The 21,694-nt window shown below is 40.6% G+C and overlaps 2 protein-coding genes across 3 annotated transcripts; one reads left to right on the forward strand and one right to left on the reverse strand.

Moving 5' to 3' along the window:
- Nucleotides 1-349: 349 nt before the first annotated feature.
- On the forward strand, nt 350-11,545 carry LOC114555571 (mothers against decapentaplegic homolog 4). Of its 2 annotated transcripts, none has more exons than XM_028578058.1 (10): nt 350-567; nt 2,716-3,123; nt 3,481-3,655; nt 4,121-4,375; nt 4,626-4,733; nt 4,857-4,907; nt 6,318-6,501; nt 7,285-7,453; nt 7,815-7,953; nt 8,198-11,545. In XM_028578058.1, exons 2-10 carry the CDS (start codon nt 2,884-2,886, stop codon nt 8,407-8,409), a joined length of 1,533 nt encoding a protein of 510 aa, XP_028433859.1. In that variant the 5' UTR covers nt 350-567; nt 2,716-2,883; the 3' UTR covers nt 8,410-11,545. The 2 variants fall into 2 exon arrangements, with proteins under 2 accessions (XP_028433859.1, XP_028433860.1); XM_028578059.1 differs by lacking the exon at nt 350-567 and adding an exon at nt 2,337-2,425.
- A 3,315-nt stretch (nt 11,546-14,860) lies between these two features.
- LOC114555127 (RNA-binding protein MEX3B) lies at nt 14,861-20,699 on the reverse strand. The gene is made up of 5 exons (XM_028577278.1): nt 19,898-20,699; nt 18,636-18,874; nt 18,364-18,409; nt 16,694-17,418; nt 14,861-15,773 (listed from the first exon to the last, which is right to left on the reverse strand). Exons 1-5 carry the CDS (start codon nt 20,496-20,498, stop codon nt 15,363-15,365), a joined length of 2,022 nt encoding a protein of 673 aa, XP_028433079.1. The 5' UTR covers nt 20,499-20,699; the 3' UTR covers nt 14,861-15,362.
- Nucleotides 20,700-21,694: the final 995 nt, after the last annotated feature.

A 21,694-nucleotide genomic window follows, 5' to 3' on the forward strand; every position in this document is an offset into this window, starting at 1 on the left:
TGCCATGTCCCACCCACAACGTTTTGGCGTGCACTAAAAAGCTTCGCAATATACCTTCGCCAAGGTCTTTAGATTCTAATCACCAATTTTGAAGTTAATCGGGTGAAATCTCTAGGAAGAGTTCCGCATACCAATTTTCTTACATTTCCAAGTAGCCCGGCACCTCAAAACTGTGTTCAAACGCATAGAATAAAAATAATAAGAAAGAAAGAAAGAACTAGAAGAGCAATATTGCTCGTCTAATGTTCTTTCTTTCTTTTTCTTTCTTTCTTTCTCCCCCGACGATGTCGGTGCTCGCTCGGGCTATGTAGACAAACCCCAAACTCATGTTACGCATGCGCACCGCGCCTTTAAGGAACTAGAACGAGAAGTGCGTGAGTGGGTCGGGACTTGATACAAAATCTGAGATTTGACTTGATCCGCGCTCTAGTTTTGAGAATGGAAATCTATGGCTTGCCGACAAGGGATGCAATTCACCATGTTTTTGTAAACAGGCGGTGAATTTTATGAGGATAATCCAGGAGGTATACAGGATCTGCACACCCCACCGCTGGCCCCGTCGGCACGGTAATTTGGGACAGAAGCAGGGCTCTCCTGCTAGCTGCCACACCAGCTAACTCCAGTTCGCTAGCTGTTTACATAGTTTTAATTCGTTTTCAATGTATAAACTACATAGCGCTCACTTGTGAACCAATGTTTTTCGCAGCATAACGTTATTTAGACGCTACATATCGAACTAAGTGGCCAACGAATGTTTGTGCTGCGGCATAATAAACAAACACGCCTGCTAGCCATATAGTAGCATGCTACGTTAGCTAGTTTGCTATATCAACAATCATTGGTGCTAGTCATGGATGCGTTGGTGCTAGCTGATGTTTTTACTAGCAGGTAGCTAGCCAATCAGAAGTCAAGATATTAAAAAAAAAAAAAAACCCGGATATTTCCGGTTAGGCTCTTCAGGGTAAAACCTTACCTGATCAGTAATCCACTTACACGCAAAAAAACAATAGCCTCTATTGTTTTACACAACACATTAGATATATTAAATATGTGTCAACCATCAACTTTTACATAACTAATAGGCCTACACTAAATAAGGGTTTTGCCCTTTTGCTTGTAAGAAGTGTTACCTTTATTTTGAAGACGAGAACTGTTTACTTCCGGCTAGTTTTGTCTCTAACTTCCCCGGGTTGACGGCAGCCAGAGTGGCGCCTAGACAAGGCAAGCGAGTACAACTACTTAAACTTAGGATAAATAGTTCCGGGTTTTTCTAAATTGAAACGCATATGTAAAAATGCTGTTTGGTCTTGTTATTATGTTGTTGGCAAGCTAGCGTTATCAGTATACTGCTAAAACTTCGTTAAAACGTTAGGTTATAGATGGTTCATGCCTCCTGTCTGCCACCCACATCCTAACAGAATTATTGTGCGTTTGTCGGTTTTCGCTAGAAAGCTAATCTGTCATCCAGATTTGCTCAACATTAGCTACAGCACAATAGCAACATGACAGTAACTGACATCATCAAAATAAGTAAATAATAAAGAGGTAATATTATAACGTTACAGCCTATTTTTAATTTAACTTACTTGGTCAGTTCTACGCTTAGTTGCCAGTTTACACCTAGCTAGGTGATCTAGCTATAACTAATGTCATCTAGCTAATACAATAGCTAGCTAGCTAGCTAGGGCTGCAACTAACGGACTATTTTCATATTTGATTAGCTAATCCGTCAATTATTTTCGCGATTAGTTGTTTGGTCTATAAAATGTCAGAAAATTGTGTAAAATCTCGATCAGTGTTTCCCAAAGCCCAACATGACGTCCTCAAATGTCTTGTTTCGTCCACAAAAAAATAAATAAAGGGATTAAAGAAACCAGGAAACATTCACACTTAAGAAGCTGCATTAACAAAGAATCTTGAGCTATGGCTCAAAACGATTTATCAAAATAGTTGCAGATTAATTTAATAGTTGTCAATCAATCGATTAATATTTGCAGCTCTAACAACTGCCCTGCAATAAATATCTAAATCCATGTAATCTAATATATAGATTATAATGTTCAGTTTTTGTTTAAAGTGAGATTTCCATGTATTTTCTTATTTTAAAGCAAGTTGAGGTGCTAACGTTGTATAAATACTATGAAAGTATCAAAATGCTTAATCCACAGAGAAATGCACGCAGCCTGTATTCAGAAGCGGTCCATTTAAACAAGCCATCAGGACTTTTGGGGAGTTGTGATATCACAGCTATACTATGTATAAATATAAAGTGCTGCTACAGTGCCATTAAAGTCATTCAACGCCTACAATGACGCAGAGAGCGCAGATGCGGAAGGCCTGGAAGCACTGACCAATCAGAGCTAAAGGAAGTTGGAGTTTAAAGAGACAGTCACTAAAACAGAGCTTTTCAGACACGAATATACAGGTATATTCAGACAGTATGAGAAAAATAATGTGTTTTTAGAACATTAAAGCATGTAAATGTTCTAGTAGAAACACAGAAGTATAAGTATGAACCTGAAAATTAGCATTATATGGGACCTTTAGTGATTGTCTAATACAGTATATTCATTGAGGTTTACTGAATAGAATGACCTTGTAAAATGCTATACAACTCAACAGCACCACAAACTACAGCCACCTAAACCACCGTAACGTTGAATGAACACCTCTTTAAAACAGTTTGATCAACTTGCATGTTGTCCTCTTTTTCAGACCTTGTCGCCTTTCCTCCTGATGCTGAGAGGTTTGTGTGGTCACACAACTGCCTCAACTACAGCTGTATTGCTGTGAAGATTGTCTCTGCCCCGGCTTCCTGATTAAGTGAAACTGTGTCAACAACATATATATTCTCAGAAACTGCAGTCAGACACAGAAGTCAAGATGTCCATCACCAACACACCTACCAGCAATGATGCCTGTCTGAGCATTGTGCACAGCCTGATGTGTCACAGACAGGGTGGTGAGAGCGAGACGTTTGCCAAGCGGGCCATCGAGAGCCTGGTGAAAAAGCTAAAGGAGAAAAAAGACGAGCTTGACTCCCTCATCACAGCTATCACCACCAATGGGGCCCATCCCAGCAAGTGTGTTACCATTCAAAGGACACTGGATGGACGCCTGCAGGTAGGCAACACCGTAGTGTTGATTAGTTTTGACAAGCTTTGTCAAATGATAAACCTTTTGATGTTTGGATGTTTTTTTCAAGTCATTTTCATCTACAATAAACTATCAAGGCATCAAATTCAATTGCTTATCAATGAAGTAACATTTAAACAAAAACATCAAATACCATTTAGCCGCATTACAATTTGTTTGTTTCATGAATTAAAATAAAACCCATGGCAGTCCCTTATTCAGCATAATGTTCGCTACACCTGTGGAAAACAAGCTGTGTTTGACCTCAGCTATAAGGACAGTAAGTTTCCAAATTAATTAACTCTGTTTTCCGGTATTGTTTCTCTATGTTGTTGTTGTTCCCAGGTGGCTGGACGTAAAGGGTTTCCTCATGTAATCTACGCCCGGCTGTGGCGGTGGCCTGACCTGCATAAGAATGAACTGAAGCACGTCAAATACTGCCAGTTTGCCTTTGACCTCAAGTGTGACAATGTGTGTGTCAACCCCTATCACTATGAGAGAGTGGTGTCGCCTGGCATAGGTGAGTAACGTGGAGGTTTTCAGTTAGTGTTTTTAAAATCTGATAAAATGTATACCGGATGCCGTAGAATCCATTGAATCTTTACATAACGGTAAGCCAAAATTTCAGTTCTCTGTTACAGCATACTAAACTGAACTGACACCAAAAGCTGCCTTTTTAAAGGAGGAAATTGATGTAAACACTGGGTTTTAGCAATTGTCAGCAACACAGTTGCTTTAAGAGCTAAAACATGCAGAATTACTGGTGTGGTCCAGTAGCTTTACTTAAAATCATTCAACTGTTGTGACTTTTCTTGAGGTAGTGACATTGCACTGTGCATGTGCCCGTTTAGTTTATCCCGTTTTTTAGTTAGCATTATCTAACCCACCATCTGTATCACAAGGAACTATTTTTTAGCAATGCAGATAAGAAGCTGGCATTGTCAATAACCTGTTTCACCTCTTCATGCTTTTCATTGGTCTACAGACTTATCAGGACTGACACTGACCAGTTCTGGGCCTAGCTCTGCACAGATGGTTAAGGATGAGTACGATTTTGATGGACCTCAGAGTATGCCCTCAATTGAGGGAGGGCACTCCATCCAGACCATCCAACACCCCCCATCTGCCGGCCGCCCAACACCCTCTGAACCGTTTGCGACCCCAAACCTGCTCCCATCTGCTGAGGCCTCCACCTCTGCCTCAACATCATCCTTCCCTGCCATTGCTGCTGGATCAGGCAGTAAGATACAGTTGTAAAATATACAGGGATACAGGACAAACAAACTCAGACATAAACAGACACATATTGTACATGCAAAATTGTGTCTGTAATTGACAGTTTGACATTGTTGTCTCATTTTAAATCATTCATATTTAAGGCATTTTCTGGTTCTGTTTATGAATTGTTACAACTGCACTACATTTGTGAGTTTGTGTTCTTTATCGGTCCATCTGTGGATCTCCGACTTATGTTCTCCTTTTCTCCACAGGTGCCAGCTCAACATGGTCTAGGAACAGCAGCTTCACCCCCAACATACCCCACCACACCAATGGCCATCTACAGCACCACCCTCCTATGCCACATCCGACACACTACTGTAAGTACACCCTGTCATTGACTTACAGCTAGCTGTAAGGTAATACGCAGACAAAATTGCATACTTAAATAAGTTTTTTGCAAAGTGGGTGATCACTTCCCTTGCTTTCTCTGTTTCTTTCAGGGCCAGTCCATAATGAGCTCGCCTTTCAGCCTCCTATATCTAATCATCCAGGTGAGAGCACACAATTCAAAAGTATATAAACTAGGGGTGCACTATTCAGAAAATGTCACAATTCGATATAGATTTTTAGGCTCAAGATTCGATTCACAATCAATTTTCGATTCAAAAAACGATTCACAGTATGGAAATGTAGTTACTTTTCTCATGTGATTGCAGTAGACCTACAATTTAAAAGAAAAGAAACACAACAAATTAAATGTAGTTTGATATTACTTTTATATGTCTTCATACAAAAATAAAAACCTTTGCAACTAAAGTGCCAAGCTTTGGCCAGCTTTCAAAAACATTTAATTCAAGTATTAAAAAAAACCTCTTAAATAAAAAGAGCTTTTTGGTCAGAGTTCGGTGGGAGTTTAGAGCATTGAAAGAGTGCATTGGTTGACTGGCGCGGTACTTTAGGTTGTTGTTCGTCCACGTCTTTAATGTTAATCTCCAGGTGATACCGTACCATGTGAGTTCTCAAGTTTGTGGTGTTTCCAAAATACTTAACTTTCGCTTTGCAAAGCATGCATATAGCGTGATTCCTATCAAGTTCCGTCTTCCCCTCGGGGTTATAAAAGTCAAAATTTGCCCAAATTCTCGCCTTCAATGAGGATAGAGCAGCTTGAATAATTATTTCTGTGAAGTTTGCCATTGTTTGCTACTAAACTACTTCCTCCACTCGTTCTTCTTCTGAATATGACAAGAGTGCCCAGGCATCAGTGTGAATTCAACGCAGCGCCATCTATGGGAATGGCGAGCTAAACTCATTTCAGGACAATAGTATACATGCCGTTACACAAAAAAATAAATAAATAAATATAAACCCTTGACAGAATCTTTAAGTCTGGTATATTAGACAACTGCGTGAACAGATCTTTCTTTGCACATTTTTACCCACACTGATTATTTGAAGAGTACTGCCGTTGTTGGCTATCATTCATCCTTGCTAAAGGCAGTGTTGCCCATTTCAACTGCCTCAAAAAATGTCAGACTAAATTATATATAAAGTTGTGTTAATATGATCAATGATTTAATTGCCTCTGTGACAACTTCCGATTGTCATAATGGCAAATTTACAGGTTACCTTTTTGTCACAGCATGTAGTGCTGAAATGGTTAATAAAAAAATGTAGTTTTAGTGATGAAATTATTTAAATTAAACAAATTGATTAAAAATATCATTGTTGATTAATGGTTTTAATCATTTATCAAATACAATTGCGATAGTCCTCATTTATATAGTGGCATGTGTCACCCATTCAGCAAAGAGCCACGAACTAAGCAGACAAAACGAGCTTAAAACGCACCTTAACGCAATCTAAAACGCAAAGTTGAACAAAAGTGTGATATTACCTTGACCAGAAGCATTTCCCATTCATGACTTAAAACCATTGACCTTAGGTTCTCTTTTCTTTTTCAGCTCCTGACTACTGGTGCTCCATTGCTTATTTTGAGATGGACGTTCAAGTCGGGGAGACGTTTAAGGTGCCCTCTTCTTGCCCCATCGTGACAGTGGACGGCTATGTGGACCCCTCAGGAGGAGACCGGTTCTGTTTGGGTCAGCTCAGCAATGTACATCGCACTGAGGCTATTGAGAGAGCAAGGTAGGGGACCTAGTTACCCTCAATATTTAGAGCAAAACACTTAAAAACCTACTGCTAATGTACTCCCTGAAATAATATAGCATTTTAAAGTAGAGAAAGATTTATATAATTTTTTTTTTTTTTACATTTGAACCAGAAACAAGCTTGGTGGTATCTTTTAAATGTGCGTTGATACAGATATAAATATCACAAAATATGAAGGAAAAATGCATTTCCTTATCTGTGTGTTCTGGTTGGAGTATGTACTATATCTACATATTTGAGGCTTGACAGCCTTACCACAATATCTGTACCATCAACACATGGGTTGAAAGCTCAAAGGTGCATGTTGATCCAAAATAACACATCCACACTTTATTTATATTTAGTTCCTTTTATCCCTTCCTGTTTGTTTAAAAATAGCTTGTGGATTTTCATGTTAACACTTGTGGCGCTGTAGAACAACATTTCATAAGCAGCCCTCCCCCCAACAAAAAAAGTTCACAAGAATGCACAGAATGTGAAAACATTTACTGCAGCTGTGATATGAAACATTAAAATGCTGCATATCTTTCTGGGCCTTAAGGATTAGAGGTCGACCGATAGTGGATTTTACCGATACCAATAGCTAGGTTGGGCCTTACCTCTATTAAGGATACAGGCAATGTTTTTAGGTGAAAATTATTGAATGTAAACAAAAATTGGGTTTGTTTACAATGAAAACTCCAAATGACACTATTATAACTCACATTCTTTCCCGCTTTCCTTTTATTTCCTCTACTGTCCTCCTTTCTTCTCTCCCAGGCTTCACATTGGCAAAGGGGTTCAGCTGGAGTGTAAAGGGGAAGGAGATGTGTGGGTGCGTTGCCTAAGTGACCACGCAGTGTTTGTTCAGAGTTATTACCTGGACAGAGAGGCGGGCCGAGCCCCTGGAGACGCTGTTCACAAAATCTACCCCAGCGCTTACATCAAGGTAAGCACATGGGTCATTGGACTGTAAAAAGAGGACATCTCTCAAGACGTTTCATAAAATGTGAAATTTCCTCTTTGGAAACTGCTGAGTGCGAGCTCTAAACATCCCTTTGCATGCAGTCTCCTCAGGCACTCTGACCTTTACATTGGTTTTATACAGTAGTTGTGTGTATGTTACATAAAATGTTCCCCATACTGCCACAGTTTTCCATCTTTTCCACTTGTGTCTCTCATTAGGGGATATCGTACCTTTTCGGCTTACTTAGGCTCTTGATAGCCTGTGGCGGTATTTACAATTCTCCTTTACAGGGGGCTAATTGCATCTGTATCTACAGCATTTAAAGTCTCTTCTCTCCTGCCAGGTGTTTGACCTCCGTCAGTGCCACAGACAGATGCAACAGCAGGCTGCTACGGCTCAAGCAGCAGCGGCAGCCCAAGCTGCCGCTGTGGCCGGAAATATACCTGGACCTGGATCAGTTGGAGGAATAGCTCCAGCTATTAGTAAGATACTGTAACTGCAAACACATGCACATTCACACATGCAGACAGTGGGAAGTAAAGGCAGTGCGGTTTGATGTAAATGTTTACTGCAAATGAGCAGCAAGTGTGAGCTACAATATGTACTTCTTCTACATAATGAAAATAACAGAAATACAATATTATATTGATTCCTGTTAGATGATAAATATTTGCTAATATTGGCTTCATTGCTCTGACCAGATTCCCTCTCCTCCCGTCCTCTCAGGTCTGTCAGCAGCAGCCGGTATCGGGGTAGACGACCTCCGGAGGCTGTGTATTCTCAGGATGAGTTTTGTTAAGGGCTGGGGGCCCGACTACCCCCGCCAGAGCATCAAGGAGACCCCCTGCTGGATCGAGATCCACCTGCACAGAGCTCTACAGTTACTGGACGAGGTTCTGCACACTATGCCTATAGCAGACCCACAACCTCTGGACTGAGATCTTTACAATTGCAGCATCACACTGCAACATACAGTGGCAGTGGAAAGTCTTCCTCAGTGAACTGTTTGGGTGGAGAAGCCGGTGAAACAGCTGCAGCACTGAAGCTGTCCCACATGAAAAAAATACTTTGTGCACTGTGGCCCCTTCTTTTGCTTTTTTTTTTTAAGCAAGAGTGACACTAAAATGAGCCAAAGCCATGTATTGAAGATATCTTTATCTCTATTTTTGATAGATGGCTTTGATTTGTGATGACTGGAATGATGAACTGTAGGACTAGAAAAAGACGTCCCAGATAACTACAGTTACAAAGCACCACAACATGCATATAGATCACCTGCAGATCCCATTTAAACTGGAATGTACAGCGACTACTTAAGAGTCCACAACCACCAACTACTGGCAGACATTAGATTGACTGAACAATGAAAGCTGTGGGATGAGATGACTCACATATCCAGTGTCTGGGCACCCGAGTACTGCTGGTTTTTCTATTGTGTCATTTTCCATTCGAGCAGTTACAGACTGCTTCTCACCTGGGCTAACCAGCAAGATCAGTCAACTGTCAGGCCGAATAGAAAAGCAGCAGCACTCACGGGATCACCGCTCAACGTCATGCTGGTTGCTGCCTCTCAGATGCTGGACACAGTCGAGGACCACCCAGCTTGGATCAGGGCATGCTAGACCTTCACAGCCATCCACGAATATCACAGAGAAGAAATGACAAGCGCCGTGCCTAAAGCCGACACAACCTCTGAACTGAAACAAGGTCAAGTCTGTGGACTCTTCCAGGTCAGGTATCGTCGAACTACGGGTTTAGGCCTTAGTATCTGGTAGTGGGCCTGGTGGGTGTCCAATGACAAATCGTTGTCTCTCTCCCCCCCTCCCTTCCCCCCCTCTCTGAATTAAACAAGATTTTGGAGCAAATGAAGAGCCCCCAGTTGAGGTTTTGGACCAGAGAATATCCTTGTGTGGCATCATGACATGCAAAGTTGAATAGCCCATTGATGATACAATGTATTGCTTTTTACTGACTTACTGTGATTATGTCGTGTGTTCACTCACTCAAAAATAGTGATGACAAGATGCTCATTGAAGTGTGATCTTTCATCATTGTTCACTTTCCACCATGGTCGCCTCCCACCTGTTTCAGGTACAGTTACGGTTTTGGAAAACGCCCTCTTTTATGCTGCCACAAAGGCTGAATCTCCTACACCTGCGAACTCCTCGCCTTTTCTCATTTTCACGCTGAGAGCAAAAAAAGTAAAATGGCTGGCGTGCTTTTGGTTCAGTAAGACTGAAGTAAGCTGGAGAGAGGAGGCAGACAGTTGGTCTTTGATGTCTAATTTAATCACAGTACACGGACCAGTTTATCAATGTTTTGGCAAACCAAAGTACTAATTACTCAGAAGCATACTGTAACTTTAATTTGGAAGTGTCTTTAATTAAATTTCAAAGGTGATTATGTTTATTTGTATTCATTTGAATGAATATTGATATTTATCCCCAAGCATACCCGACAGACTCTCCAACCTAGTTGAGAATCATTGTACTTACTTCTGACTTGCAGCCCACTAATATACTACTTGATCCAGGTCTGTTGTGTATAGTTTACTGACAAAGATATGAGAATTTAGGACAGTTCCCCAGCAATATAGATATATTTTCTTGTTTTTATATTTGTTACTTTTATTAATGGATTTGTTTTATATTTTTAGCACTTTACTTTTTTTCTTGTTTTTAATTCAGTAACCTTAATTTTGAGGTGGTTGTGAAAGGGAGTGACTAGGTTGGTTGATATTCATTTTTTTTTTTTTTTTTTATGTAGGGTTGTGAGCAGAGGCAACTTTGTGATGCATTTGTGTTAAAAACACTAAGACATCTTTTTAAAATAATTTTTTGCCCTTTCAATCTATAAAGGCATATACACATAGGTTGTTTTTTGCTGTTCTGAGATGCAGTCTTTTTTGATTTGCAGTTTTTCTTTCCTTTTTAATCCATGTAAATAACTTTTGTTTTTGAAATGCATGTCAATGTTTGCATGAATCTTAATGGCAAATAGACTCCTTTATCCCTACCCTCTTTTTAAAATACTAAGTACTTCACTTAAATATTACACAGGGATACTGGTATCTGAGGGGAGTAGAAACCAGCACCTGCTGTATACTGGTGTGGTGTGTTGCTGGTTTATGAGAACAGCATTAGGTAAACCGAGGGAAGCTACATGGTCCTAACTGATGGAAATGATCCAATTTAATCATATAACTCACTTTTTAGCAGCCAAGCTCCTTATGAAGGCAACTTGTCTCCTGAGACCTAATTTGTATACAGTAACTCAGTCAGTTATTAATGTGCAGCCTCTCTTTGAAAGTAAAATGAGTACAAGCATGATCATTTCTCTTGCATGTGTTGAAACGGGTGAAGGTAGATTTGACACACAAAAATAATTTAGATTTTAACACGAGTTCCCCTGTCTCTGCGCTGCATTTGATACATTTGTTATAGGTCACACGCATCGATTAGGAATACACATTTAATTTACTCTCCTCATGTTCATGCTTATTTTCCACATCGTGTCATACAGTATCATCTTTCTGGTCATCTGTATATGAAAAGACATCTTTTAAAAAAAATTGTGTTTATTTCCCTAAACAAATATGTTTTGGACAGTGCTGACTTGGTGGGTTACAGATGAAATGAAAAAAGACAAATTGGATTTCTTCATGGTTTAATTGAAACTTGGGATCCATTTGTCACAGGAAATTATCCATTTTTTTATCCAGTTGATTAAGCGGAACTAAGCAGTGCGTTGCTTTCTCTCCCCTCTGATTATTTCACTATAATTTAAAAAAGCATCGTTCAAAAAAGTTGTCCTACATCTGAGCTTAAGAGTCAAATTTATTCACTTAATTATGCATCCGATCGATGAAACTGAAAGACCTGTCTAGAGAATTAATCTGTTATGTTCTGTTGTGCTTTAAGGTGGACATGTTTCTTTTTTATATTACTTGCAGTTATTATAGGAGCCTAAAGACACAGCTAAAATAAGTATGTTGACTACTATGACTGATTGCAGATATACATTTTACTGTATTTCTTATGAGTCTTTAATTAAACATGGCCTGATATTCTCTAAGTGGTGACCTGTTTATTTTCTCAACAAGGTAACATTTTTACAAGGATGAAACACTTTAATGTAAGACTTTAACTTGAGGTGTCCTGCATACACATGCAGGTGTTTTCAGTTATTTTGATTACACTTCCATACCAATGCTTTTTGGTAGACAAAATTAGGAGGAAATTGCCATGTTGCAAATTGCAGCTCAAATGCTGCAAATTCAATTAAATGGGCCCCAGGTTCCTCAAAAAGCAGTCAAGTTCTGAACGGTGCTGGAGGGATCCTGCAGAATATGGAAGATGGGTGCTAGCAACATTACAACACCAATTTACATAATGAATTAATCACACCAGACTGACAAGTCTTAAAATGAAACCGTCTTTATTAAGTAACTTTAATATCAGAAAAATAAAACTCTTAAATTCTCTTTACAGCAAATATATAATATCAGTGCTTTGGCCGCAATAACTTAAAAGGCCGTTATAAAATATAGTCTGCTTTTAAACTCCTGACTCAATTTGAAGAATTTATATGCCATAAGACTCCCCCTACATATACATAACAAAAGTGTAGTAAAATTAGCAAATACTTTGAACTGTTGGTACAGTTTAACAATATATGTATTTATATATAGATAATCTAAGCTCCATTTTACAGAATACAGTTTTTAATTTGGTGGCGTACAGACATGACCGGCAGCTTGAATCCTTGGCCTTTTTACAGTTGCAGTGTGACGCTTTACATTGGCGGTACATTATGAAGACATGCTCGTGATGCACATTCCATTTTCCACTAAGTTAAAACGGCAGCTATCAATACTATTATCATCAATACTGTAAAACTAATAACTAGACTACAAGCAGATAGCGTCGATACCCTCCTCCTGCAACATTTCTGGGTTTCCAACTCCTCATTTACATAATCACTCAAAGTAAAAAAGAAAAAACATTTTAATATAGATATATTTATGTATATATATGAAATGTAACAAAATAAAAATAAGTTCTGTATATTTATCATTAACTAACATTATATAATACATACAAAAAATGTCAATAGATTCATGTCAATAAACTGAGGGCTGACAGTGTATTGCATTCCCTCAGAGAGAGCAAAGAGAGGTCAACCCTTTCTAGAGCTGAGAGAAGTAAAACAAAAACGACGGAGAGAAGACCCCAGGGGGCAGAAGCAGATGGGTTTTTTTTGCACTTTTGGGACTCATTTGGTTCCATTTCCTCGGGAAAGCTCAATCATCCACGAAAGAAGACAATATTTAAGAAAGAGAGCCAAGCAATAGAATAACTCCGAAATACTGTTCACAGCTGGAATGCTAGACGGACTGTGATCCAATGTCCACAAAGTAAAGCAACAGTATTGATCTTATGTAGTGTTGGCAGAGTCCAAGATGTAAGAATCTTTCCAGCTGCTTCCCCTTCGAAATGTCCGTCAATTCATTCAATCCTGTAAAACAAAGACTAGAGACACTGGTGTTTAAAGCTAAGATTTGAGATGATTTCCACCGATACATTATCTTCACTATTCAGGCGGAGGAACGGACAGATGCATACATTGAATGGAGGGGAGGGGTTGGGGGGGGACAAAAGTCAGTTTTTGGAGTCCAAACTTGTCAATAGCGCGATAAGATATGGGGAAGGCTGTGCTTAGTAGGGCACAGAACAGCAAATGTGCTGATGAGACAGGAGAAGCAAAGTGTGTGCTATTGAAACATCTCATCAATGCATTAGAGCAGGTGATGAAGGTTAACCCCGACTGAAATGTAGTAGTAAAAAGAGAAGGGATATGGTTACACAGGTCTGTTAACAAATTAACACCCAAGGTAGTTTGAGCTCTAATGCTTCATTGAGTAGTTAACATACTGAGTTTTTTTTTTTTTGCATAGGCAGCGTGGTGGCTGCCGTCTCAATTTTGCATCCTAATGGCATTATTTTGCTGACTGCTTATCAACAAGAACACAAAATGGCTGTGACAAGACGGCCACAGGGTGGAGCTGTTCACGTGAAAGAAAATGACACCATTGAGATGGCTGAGAAGTCTATAAGGGATTTTTTCCAGATTACACCTGTTTCGGTAGCAGAGTTTGATAGAATATCAGCTCTTTTGATTCCCAGGTGAGGAGTTACTACTAACTAGCCATACTTATACCATCTACAAAAGTGATTGCAATACAGGGGAGGAGGAATGTTTCTAAAAAAGGGATGAACTGTGCATATCCTTCTGAAAACCAGCACATGGCTTCCCCAAACAAGGACGTAATCGAAAAATATACAAAAACGGTATTAAAAAAACAAACAATGAGAGGGAAAAAAATATGGAAACAGAAATAAAGTAAATGGGAGTGTTTGGTGCTGAAAAGATAAAGCAATAGGTGGTAAATACTAGAAAGGCTCAACAAAAATAGGAAGCCAAAGAAAACATCCCTGTGATATAACCTTTGTTCCACCGGGATACATTTAAGAGATTGAACTTCGACAAATACTTCAAGACCTCGGTCTGTCAGCTTGTGTTCTTTCGGGCCAAGATCTAGATTTGTAGATAGCGTTGGTAAGTTAATTACAGGCTTTTACAAAAAGGCCACCAGTTTGTTTTAAGACAGAGAAACACTGTGCGTCTGCTGAACCAGTGGTTTCTTTTTGTTTACTCAGAACGGAATTAGGCACGAGTTTACAGTAAACAGGTTTTTTTTTTTTTTAAGTAAAAGTGGAAAGCAACGTGGCGATACTGAAGTGGTGTAAAATTCTGGTACTTTACAAAAAGAAACTACCCACTTGTTGGTTCTAGTCTGGAAAAGAAAGAATCCTGAGGCAACGAGAGGTTGCCTTCGGAGTGTGACAACTTTGCAGTTGCAGGTTTGACCCACTTGGTTTAAAAACCCTTTGTGGGTTTGTTTGCATGCATATTAATATGCTGTTAATATCAGCAATACTCAGTAATTCTCATGTATGACCTGGAGCATCTAAACATCATATGATGTTTAAGGTAGTACAGACACACACTTTGCTAGCCTGATAATTTGGTTACACAATCTGGAATAGAGTGCCATTTGCCAGGATAACACAGCACTTATATCCAGTTTACTGCAGTAGGCATTCAATTATGTGGTAACCAGGAGAATACTATTAGTTTAAACACTCTTATGTGGAACTCACTATATGTAAACATGCTCACCTTTTCTTTTTGTCCTTACAGTTCGCCATGAGCACAATAACTGAGAGGCAAAGGGGCTGGGCCGTATTTCAGCACTTAAAAACAACTGTAGCAGCGAATTCTTTATCCTTTTTTTTTTTTTTTTTTTTTTTTTTAAATGGACAAAACTATTAAAATGTAGACAAAAAAATAACTTTGACCCGAAAGCCAACTATAAACTATATATATTTAAAATTTTTGATAGGTAGGCAAAAACCGATAATTATTAGCTTCAGGGAGAAGAAAATGTTAATCAAAAATAATGAGCAAAAAATATATATATATCCCACCCCACCCAATGCTACACAGAGGGTTTCCAACCCTCCCATTGATCAATCGATCAATCAATCGATCAATCAATCAATCAATCAATCATGGAAGAAGACTTCACAATAGCAGGCACATGAACGGGCTGAACACCCTAGCTCACGCCCTAAATACAGATCATTATAAATTCAACTATTCTTCCTCACCTTTGTCAACCAAACACCAGCTTGGACAAAACAGGGGTGAGGCCACACCTAAACACTGATTTGGGGGTCAGTTTTGTAATTTCTCCACATATATGACATGAATTGGAAGTGTTGGGGAGGCAGAACCCTCATCAGCCATCAAAGAAAATGGACTAAAATCACATGTTGCGGAGCTGAATGGCCTGTGTGACCGGGGACAGGCACACAGGACAAACAGCACCTGGACCCTGGCATATATGGGTGGCACAATCTAGACAGAAGAGGTTATGGCCGCAGGGAACCAAGGCAGCGATCACCTGGTTATCCATACAGTGGATGCAGATCTCCTGTCCTCTCCCTGCTGATCCGAGCCCCGGCCGATAGGAGAGGGAGGATTCAGGTGGGGAGGAAGAGGAGGCGGTGCTTTCACTAGAAGAGGAGAAGGCCGAGCTGTAAGAGGGAAACCTGTGGGCATCGAGGGTCCCAGCCGAGCCAAAAGGCCCTCGGTGAACTCGCTGGGCCTGAGGGTGCTCCAAGGCTTCTGTCCCAGAGAAGGTTGGAGAGAGTCGGGGCGTCCCAGGCTGACTGGTCTGAAGACATTGATGACAACAGTCATTAGATGACAACAGTCATTAGATGACATTAACATACTGTATTGCATCTTCAAAATTCCTGTTCAGGATTCAAAACAAATGTTTTCTAAATTTCTTATTCAACATAATGCATCACTGATGTAATTTCTGGGCCGTCAGTGTCACGGCACAGACTTTGTCCTTGTTCTTTTCAGGAAAGGGGCAAAAGGTTATCAGAAGATACAAATGGTAACTGCCACAAGCCAAACATCTTGGTTAAAATTTAATTTTGTGGAGCACTTCCAGCTGCCCAGTCTGTGCATGCGTCCAGGTCAGGGTTTACATTACTGTGACTCAATGAAAGAAGCTAGCTCCCAAGATTTATGTATAGCAGCACAGACTGGTGTGTCACCATCAATTTTAAAAAGGGCCTTATTTTTTTTTTTATATCAATAATCAAAATTGTAAACTGTGACTTAAAAGGTGCAGTAGGTAGGATTGGGAAGATCCAGGACTTAGCCAAAGAATTTGAACATCAACAACTTCTCAGTCCCTCCCCCCCCCTTTCTGCTAGAGGCCAAACGGTCTCCTACTCCCTCCCCCCACAAGGTAAAATGAGGTCCCATTGGAACTACAACTTGCGTCGGGTAGTGCGAGTTGTAGTTCCAATGAGACAAGCTGTAAGGCTAAAAGTTACATAGCGTTGCTTTAAAATAAATAAAACATTGCTTGTGCATGAGAAAAGCAATTGGTATATCCAGAACTGTAATAGTAGTCCCCATTTTGATATTTACATACCAAAAACCCAATGCACATTGTCTACAATAAAAAAGATTTAAAAAAAAAAGGCAAAAGCTCATACTTAAAATTTTTGTAAACTGTGGGATCATGGCCCTAAGGAGGCCACAAACTGTATGCTCCTGTTGAACTTCACCTACCTGAGACTGACAAGCATCAAAGGCCTGGGTGGGTTGGTGATCCACAAAGGGGTTCCAGATTTGTGGCTGTGCAGAAGGGTGTGAGGCTTGGGCAGTGGAGATGGTTAATGGGTCAAATCCTGAGGTAGAGCCTCCACCTCCAAGGCTGACCAGCTCCTCAGACCCCACAGGAACAAGGCTATCGCCAAACCAGAAACTTGTATTGCTGCCATTACTGTTGTTGTTGTTAGCATTGGCATTAAACTGACAAGTCGGGCTTAAATCTGCCACCCGGTTCCCATTACCGCCGCCGTGGACAGAATCAGCTGAGCTAGAGCCGCTGCCCAGGGAACTGGAGCTGTCATTGCGGTAGGTGGAAGACATCCTGACACCACTGTTAATATTGCTATTGATTCGCTGAGTACCGTTGATGCTCATTGGCAGCAAGCCACCACTCTGTGATGATGCACCTGCATGAAGCCACCCGGCCTCACCCAACCCAGCTGTTGTGGCAGAATTCTCAAAGCTGACGTCTGTCCCATTGAACTGAAAGTCATTGTTGTCTACACCAGGAGCCTCAATGCTTCCGCAGGTTCCTGTGCGGAGGGCGATGTGCGCCTCTATCTCATCCCTTGCCCGGTCCACGTTCTCAGGCATCCCGGTGACCTCGAACACAGGCTCTTTGTCCCGACTCGGCGTCACAATGTAGGTGTGGGTCTGTTGCTGAATACGTTTGATGGTTGCCCCTGAAAGATATGACGAGACCAAGACCCTTACACTTAAGACTTGTCAAGGGTTAAAAATGTATTAAATTAAATTTAAAAACTGTTCTGATCACATGGCACCATGAATGTCAAGAGTGCACCATTCAAATTTAGTTTGACAAATTATGTGTAACCATAATGGCACAAAAAAAAAAAAAAAAAGAATAGCTCCATGTCATGCTGAATACATTAGCTAGAGAACAGATCTGTGTTCATTGTCACGTTTTGACTACAGCTTGACCTGAGCATTTCAAGTCAAGAGTAATACTAAAGACTGCAGTCACATTAACACCATTATATATTTTCAGTAATCTTGAAATTTGAAATTGGAATAAACCCAGCTGTGCAATAATTTTAGCACTTCAGGCTGTCCTGGTGATTCAGCTGACTAAAGTGCATACCTAAAGCCTATACCAGCTAACACAACGCTGACTTTCAGTCTTGTATAGAAACATTTGTCAATATTACATATTTTGAAAAAGACTGGATAACCAGAGAGTACATTCACAAAATTGATGTGCCAACACCACATATTAAATATTAAGATTCCACATTGCTTCTGTATGCATGGCACAGTGTTTCCTCACCACTTCCAAATTGATGTCATTTTGACTTGTTACCTCACCCTTTCCAGCCAAATGGCACATGGTTGAGAACCACTGCACTTCAATTTACAAATCAACCCCAGGACTTTCTGACACGGAGGTGGTAATGTCAACAGGGCAATAGGTTAAAGTAAGAGCAAAATGAAACCTACTAGAGTAAGGCTGAATATATTAAACTCTTCCAGAAGCTGTAAGCAACTTAAGGCACACCATTAGACAATTCACAATTTCCTTTAAATGCTCAGAAAAACCAAAAAACGGTTATGTAAAGGCTAGCAACTGGAGCAATGTATTTGAATACAGGATTATTTAAAAGACCCACCTTTGGGACCCACGACCAGCCCTACAACACGATATGGTACACGCACCTGTGGGGTTGAAATGACACGGGGTAACTATAGACACTTTCAATGTCAAACAACCAAAACATAAAACACTGAGAGACTCCTTTATAAAAAAAATGTGCTTGGATAGTAACATAGACAACATTTAGTTATTATAACAACTGCACTTAATGTGAATCACTGCATAAGAATATGTTTAATATTTTTAACACTGAATGACACTATGACTCCTAATCACATGCTTGCTGACCTGAATGGTAGTCTGTCCAGGTAGAGAGGGGGTTCCAGGACCGGTTGCAACAGACACAGGGCCTGTCTTGTTTCGAGAGGCTCTGATGAGGGAGAAGTGCTCCGCTGCAGACAGGATCTCCCTCTTAGCCATGGCCACATCTTCTTTGCGCCCCGTCACAACAAAGACAGGCTGCTCTCCCCTCACTGGTGTCTTAATGTAGGTGTTGGTCTTGGCTCGAAGTGCCTTAATCTTACAGCCTGTCAGGGGCAAGTGAAAGCGAGACAATGAAAGAGAGGAACGTTGGATCACTTTAAATTCACTTTTAAAATGTACCACCTTGCATTACATAAACATATTAAACTTTGATGAACTAATAAAAGACTACAGCATATGCAATTTCAGTTTGCATTCACTAATGCCATTTAAAAGTTGCACAGCTAATACATTAAATATTCCTTTCAGCTGTGGTTGAGAGTCCAGCATCATTACCAGAGCCATTTCCTGTTGTTGTCAACACTGCAGTCTGTGCACCCTCCCCCAACTGTTCTTAAACATAATAACACTATACAAACTCTACCATTGCGTTATGCAAAGTTTATGTAAAAGACCAGACAAATGCGTTGGGTATATATGAAAAGCAGGTCGTGTTTAGTTGTACTGAGAAGCCTTGGTTATGTCACGGAGGCTCCGGAGCTAACTATAACCTACAGCTGATGTGGCAAAGCAATGGTGACCCAACACACTGGTCTTCATGTTCTCTTTCGAGACAAAGCCGAGCCTGGTTTAGCACGGCAAGGCACGACTGAGGACAGGCTCACGGTCCGCGAAGCACAGACAAAACATCCATAATACAGACGAGCTGTCAAAGCGAGAAGACACAGATGGGCCTGATGGTTCATAAAACTTGTGATGCAAACTTTTGGTGAGGGTGTTTGACGAGTGTTGTGTTGACCCAGTTAGGAGGAGTGCTAAGCTAGCTGCTTTCAAGCTAAGTTAACTGTTGTTACCGAATAAGCTAAATGACAGTTTGATTTGATTTTGATTTGAATTGTGGGTTAGTGTAATGTTTAAACTATAAACATTATATAACTATAATTCCATATCTAAAATTGTAACAAACATGATTCTAGTGTAACGTTACATCTTATTTGTTTGCTTACTTTACTGCTTCCTGAAGTATCTCCCCACCAAGTTAACGTTACGTCCAAACTTCTATTAACAACTTCGCTAACTAGCTAATGATTTCAAACAAAACCAGCAGAAAGACAACGACGACTCACCCTGCCTGCCCACAATCTCAGCGACGTGCTCGGAGCTCGGCACCGCCACACACTCGGTCGTGTTGACGCTCTTTCGCCGAGCCAACAGCGAAGACTCGGCCTCGTAGCCCGACTCCCCGTACACGCCGGGCGGTAGCATCGCCATGCTGCCAGCCAGTGGTAGGGCGCTGCCGCCGACTCCAGTATCATCCCACTCGTCTCCGTTGTACAACAAGACCGTCTCGACGTGCGGCGGCTCCATCCCCGAGCCGGCCGGCCCGGATGGGAGGTGTTGGCGGTGGCGGGCCTGCGCTAGCATCGAGGAGTCTGCGGCGGCTACAACTTCTGGCTCCTTGTCCTCGGGTGCAGCAGTCATGTTCACCTCATCTCCCGAGGGCGGCCGATGCAGAGGCTTCAAGTCAAGGACCGTACCGAGGAGGTTGAAATGAGAAATTGGGGGAAGGTGGTGGTGATAGTGGAGGCTCTCATCTACTTGTTCGGGAATCTGGCTCTGGGTGCCGTGGTGCTCCTCAAGGCCCATACCGGCGAAAGCGTGCACAAGCGGAGGTGGGACCTCGGACTCTCCCTCGTCGGCCTCCAGCAAAGACGTGCTACTCGGCATGGTGCAAAACTTTTATAATATTGGCGTTAATCGAAAATCGATACGAATAATGATTAAAATTTGTTTTGGTTTACAAAAAATAAAAAGCGACCAGCGCCTGTTGGTTGAAATGTGTGTGGCTTTTGTTTTGTCTTTCAGCTCATGCAGCCCTCCCAACACTGTAATCTCGTATTGCTGGTTCACGCGATACTTTGCTTTGGGGTCAGGGGTCAAACCCGTTCTCTTAATACAGCCAAATGTAGTTCTTATATACTGTCTACGTTTATATGGGTCAGTGTATACGAAAGACGCACTCAGTGCGCATCTTGCAGTGGTGTGATGAGAATTATTCATTATAATATATTACTAATTACATTTTTTTTAAACACAGGGTTGATGGGTAGAATGTAAGATAATTGTAAAAGTACATGTTACACACTCCTGTACAGTACGTGGCGGTATGCACCTAAAAGTTGTTCGCAATCCGCCATTAAACAAGAGAAGAAGAAGAAGACTCTATCTATCTATCTATCTATCTATCTATCTATCTATCTATATATATATATATATATATATATATATATATATATATATATATATATATATATATATATATATATATATATATATATATATATATAATCTGTATACATACATCATCTGTTGGTTGACTGTAAAATTGATATGAACAGTCTATGGTTGGTGCCCATCTGCCCAGGGCTACACACCCCGACACATTTGGGGAATAATTTGGTGAATAAGGCCTAAGACTAGAGACACCATTGTGGCATTTACACTGATACACTCTACACAGACTTGGAGAGATCAAAGATAAAAACAGGAAGAAGTAAAGTTTTATAATAAGGCTTAGATTGAGGGCAAGGATAACATATATTAGCTAGCTAATGCATAAGCATTGACTGTAAAATTAATATTAACGGACTATGTACAGAAGCTGTCAATGGACCAATGAGTGCCTGACCCCATGCCAGCTACCTTGTGTCCAAACGTGCTGCCTCTCTAAGCTGGTTTGATGAAAACTGACTTTTAAGTAAAAAGCAACCTCAAATACAACAGATGGCTTCTGGATAGTTGATATAGAGATTATACAGTCTTTCAAATAATTGGTTGTCAATGTCCACTAACAAGCTGAAAAAGCCTGACAGCAGATGCCCTCCACTGGAAGTTAACTAAGGAGGAGTCTGTGGGGCACCAGA

The sequence above is a fragment of the Perca flavescens genome, chromosome 5 (genome assembly GCF_004354835.1).
Source record: "Perca flavescens isolate YP-PL-M2 chromosome 5, PFLA_1.0, whole genome shotgun sequence".
Classification (NCBI taxonomy): Eukaryota; Metazoa; Chordata; class Actinopteri; order Perciformes; family Percidae; genus Perca; species Perca flavescens.

Coding starts and splice junctions, on each gene's coding strand:
- LOC114555127 (XM_028577278.1), bottom strand. CDS start 20,498: ATGCCGAGTAGCACGTCTTTGCTGGAGGCCGACGAGGGAGAGTCCGAG. Junction 17,419..18,363: donor GCTGGTCGTGGGTCCCAAAG/GTGGGTCTTTTA, acceptor CATATCTTTCAG/GGGCAACCATCAAACGTATT. Junction 15,774..16,693: donor TTGATGCTTGTCAGTCTCAG/GTAGGTGAAGTT, acceptor CAATGTCTTCAG/ACCAGTCAGCCTGGGACGCC.
- LOC114555571 (XM_028578058.1), top strand. CDS start 2,884: ATGTCCATCACCAACACACCTACCAGCAATGATGCCTGTCTGAGCATT. Junction 3,656..4,120: donor AGTGGTGTCGCCTGGCATAG/GTGAGTAACGTG, acceptor ATTGGTCTACAG/ACTTATCAGGACTGACACTG. Junction 4,376..4,625: donor CATTGCTGCTGGATCAGGCA/GTAAGATACAGT, acceptor TTTTCTCCACAG/GTGCCAGCTCAACATGGTCT.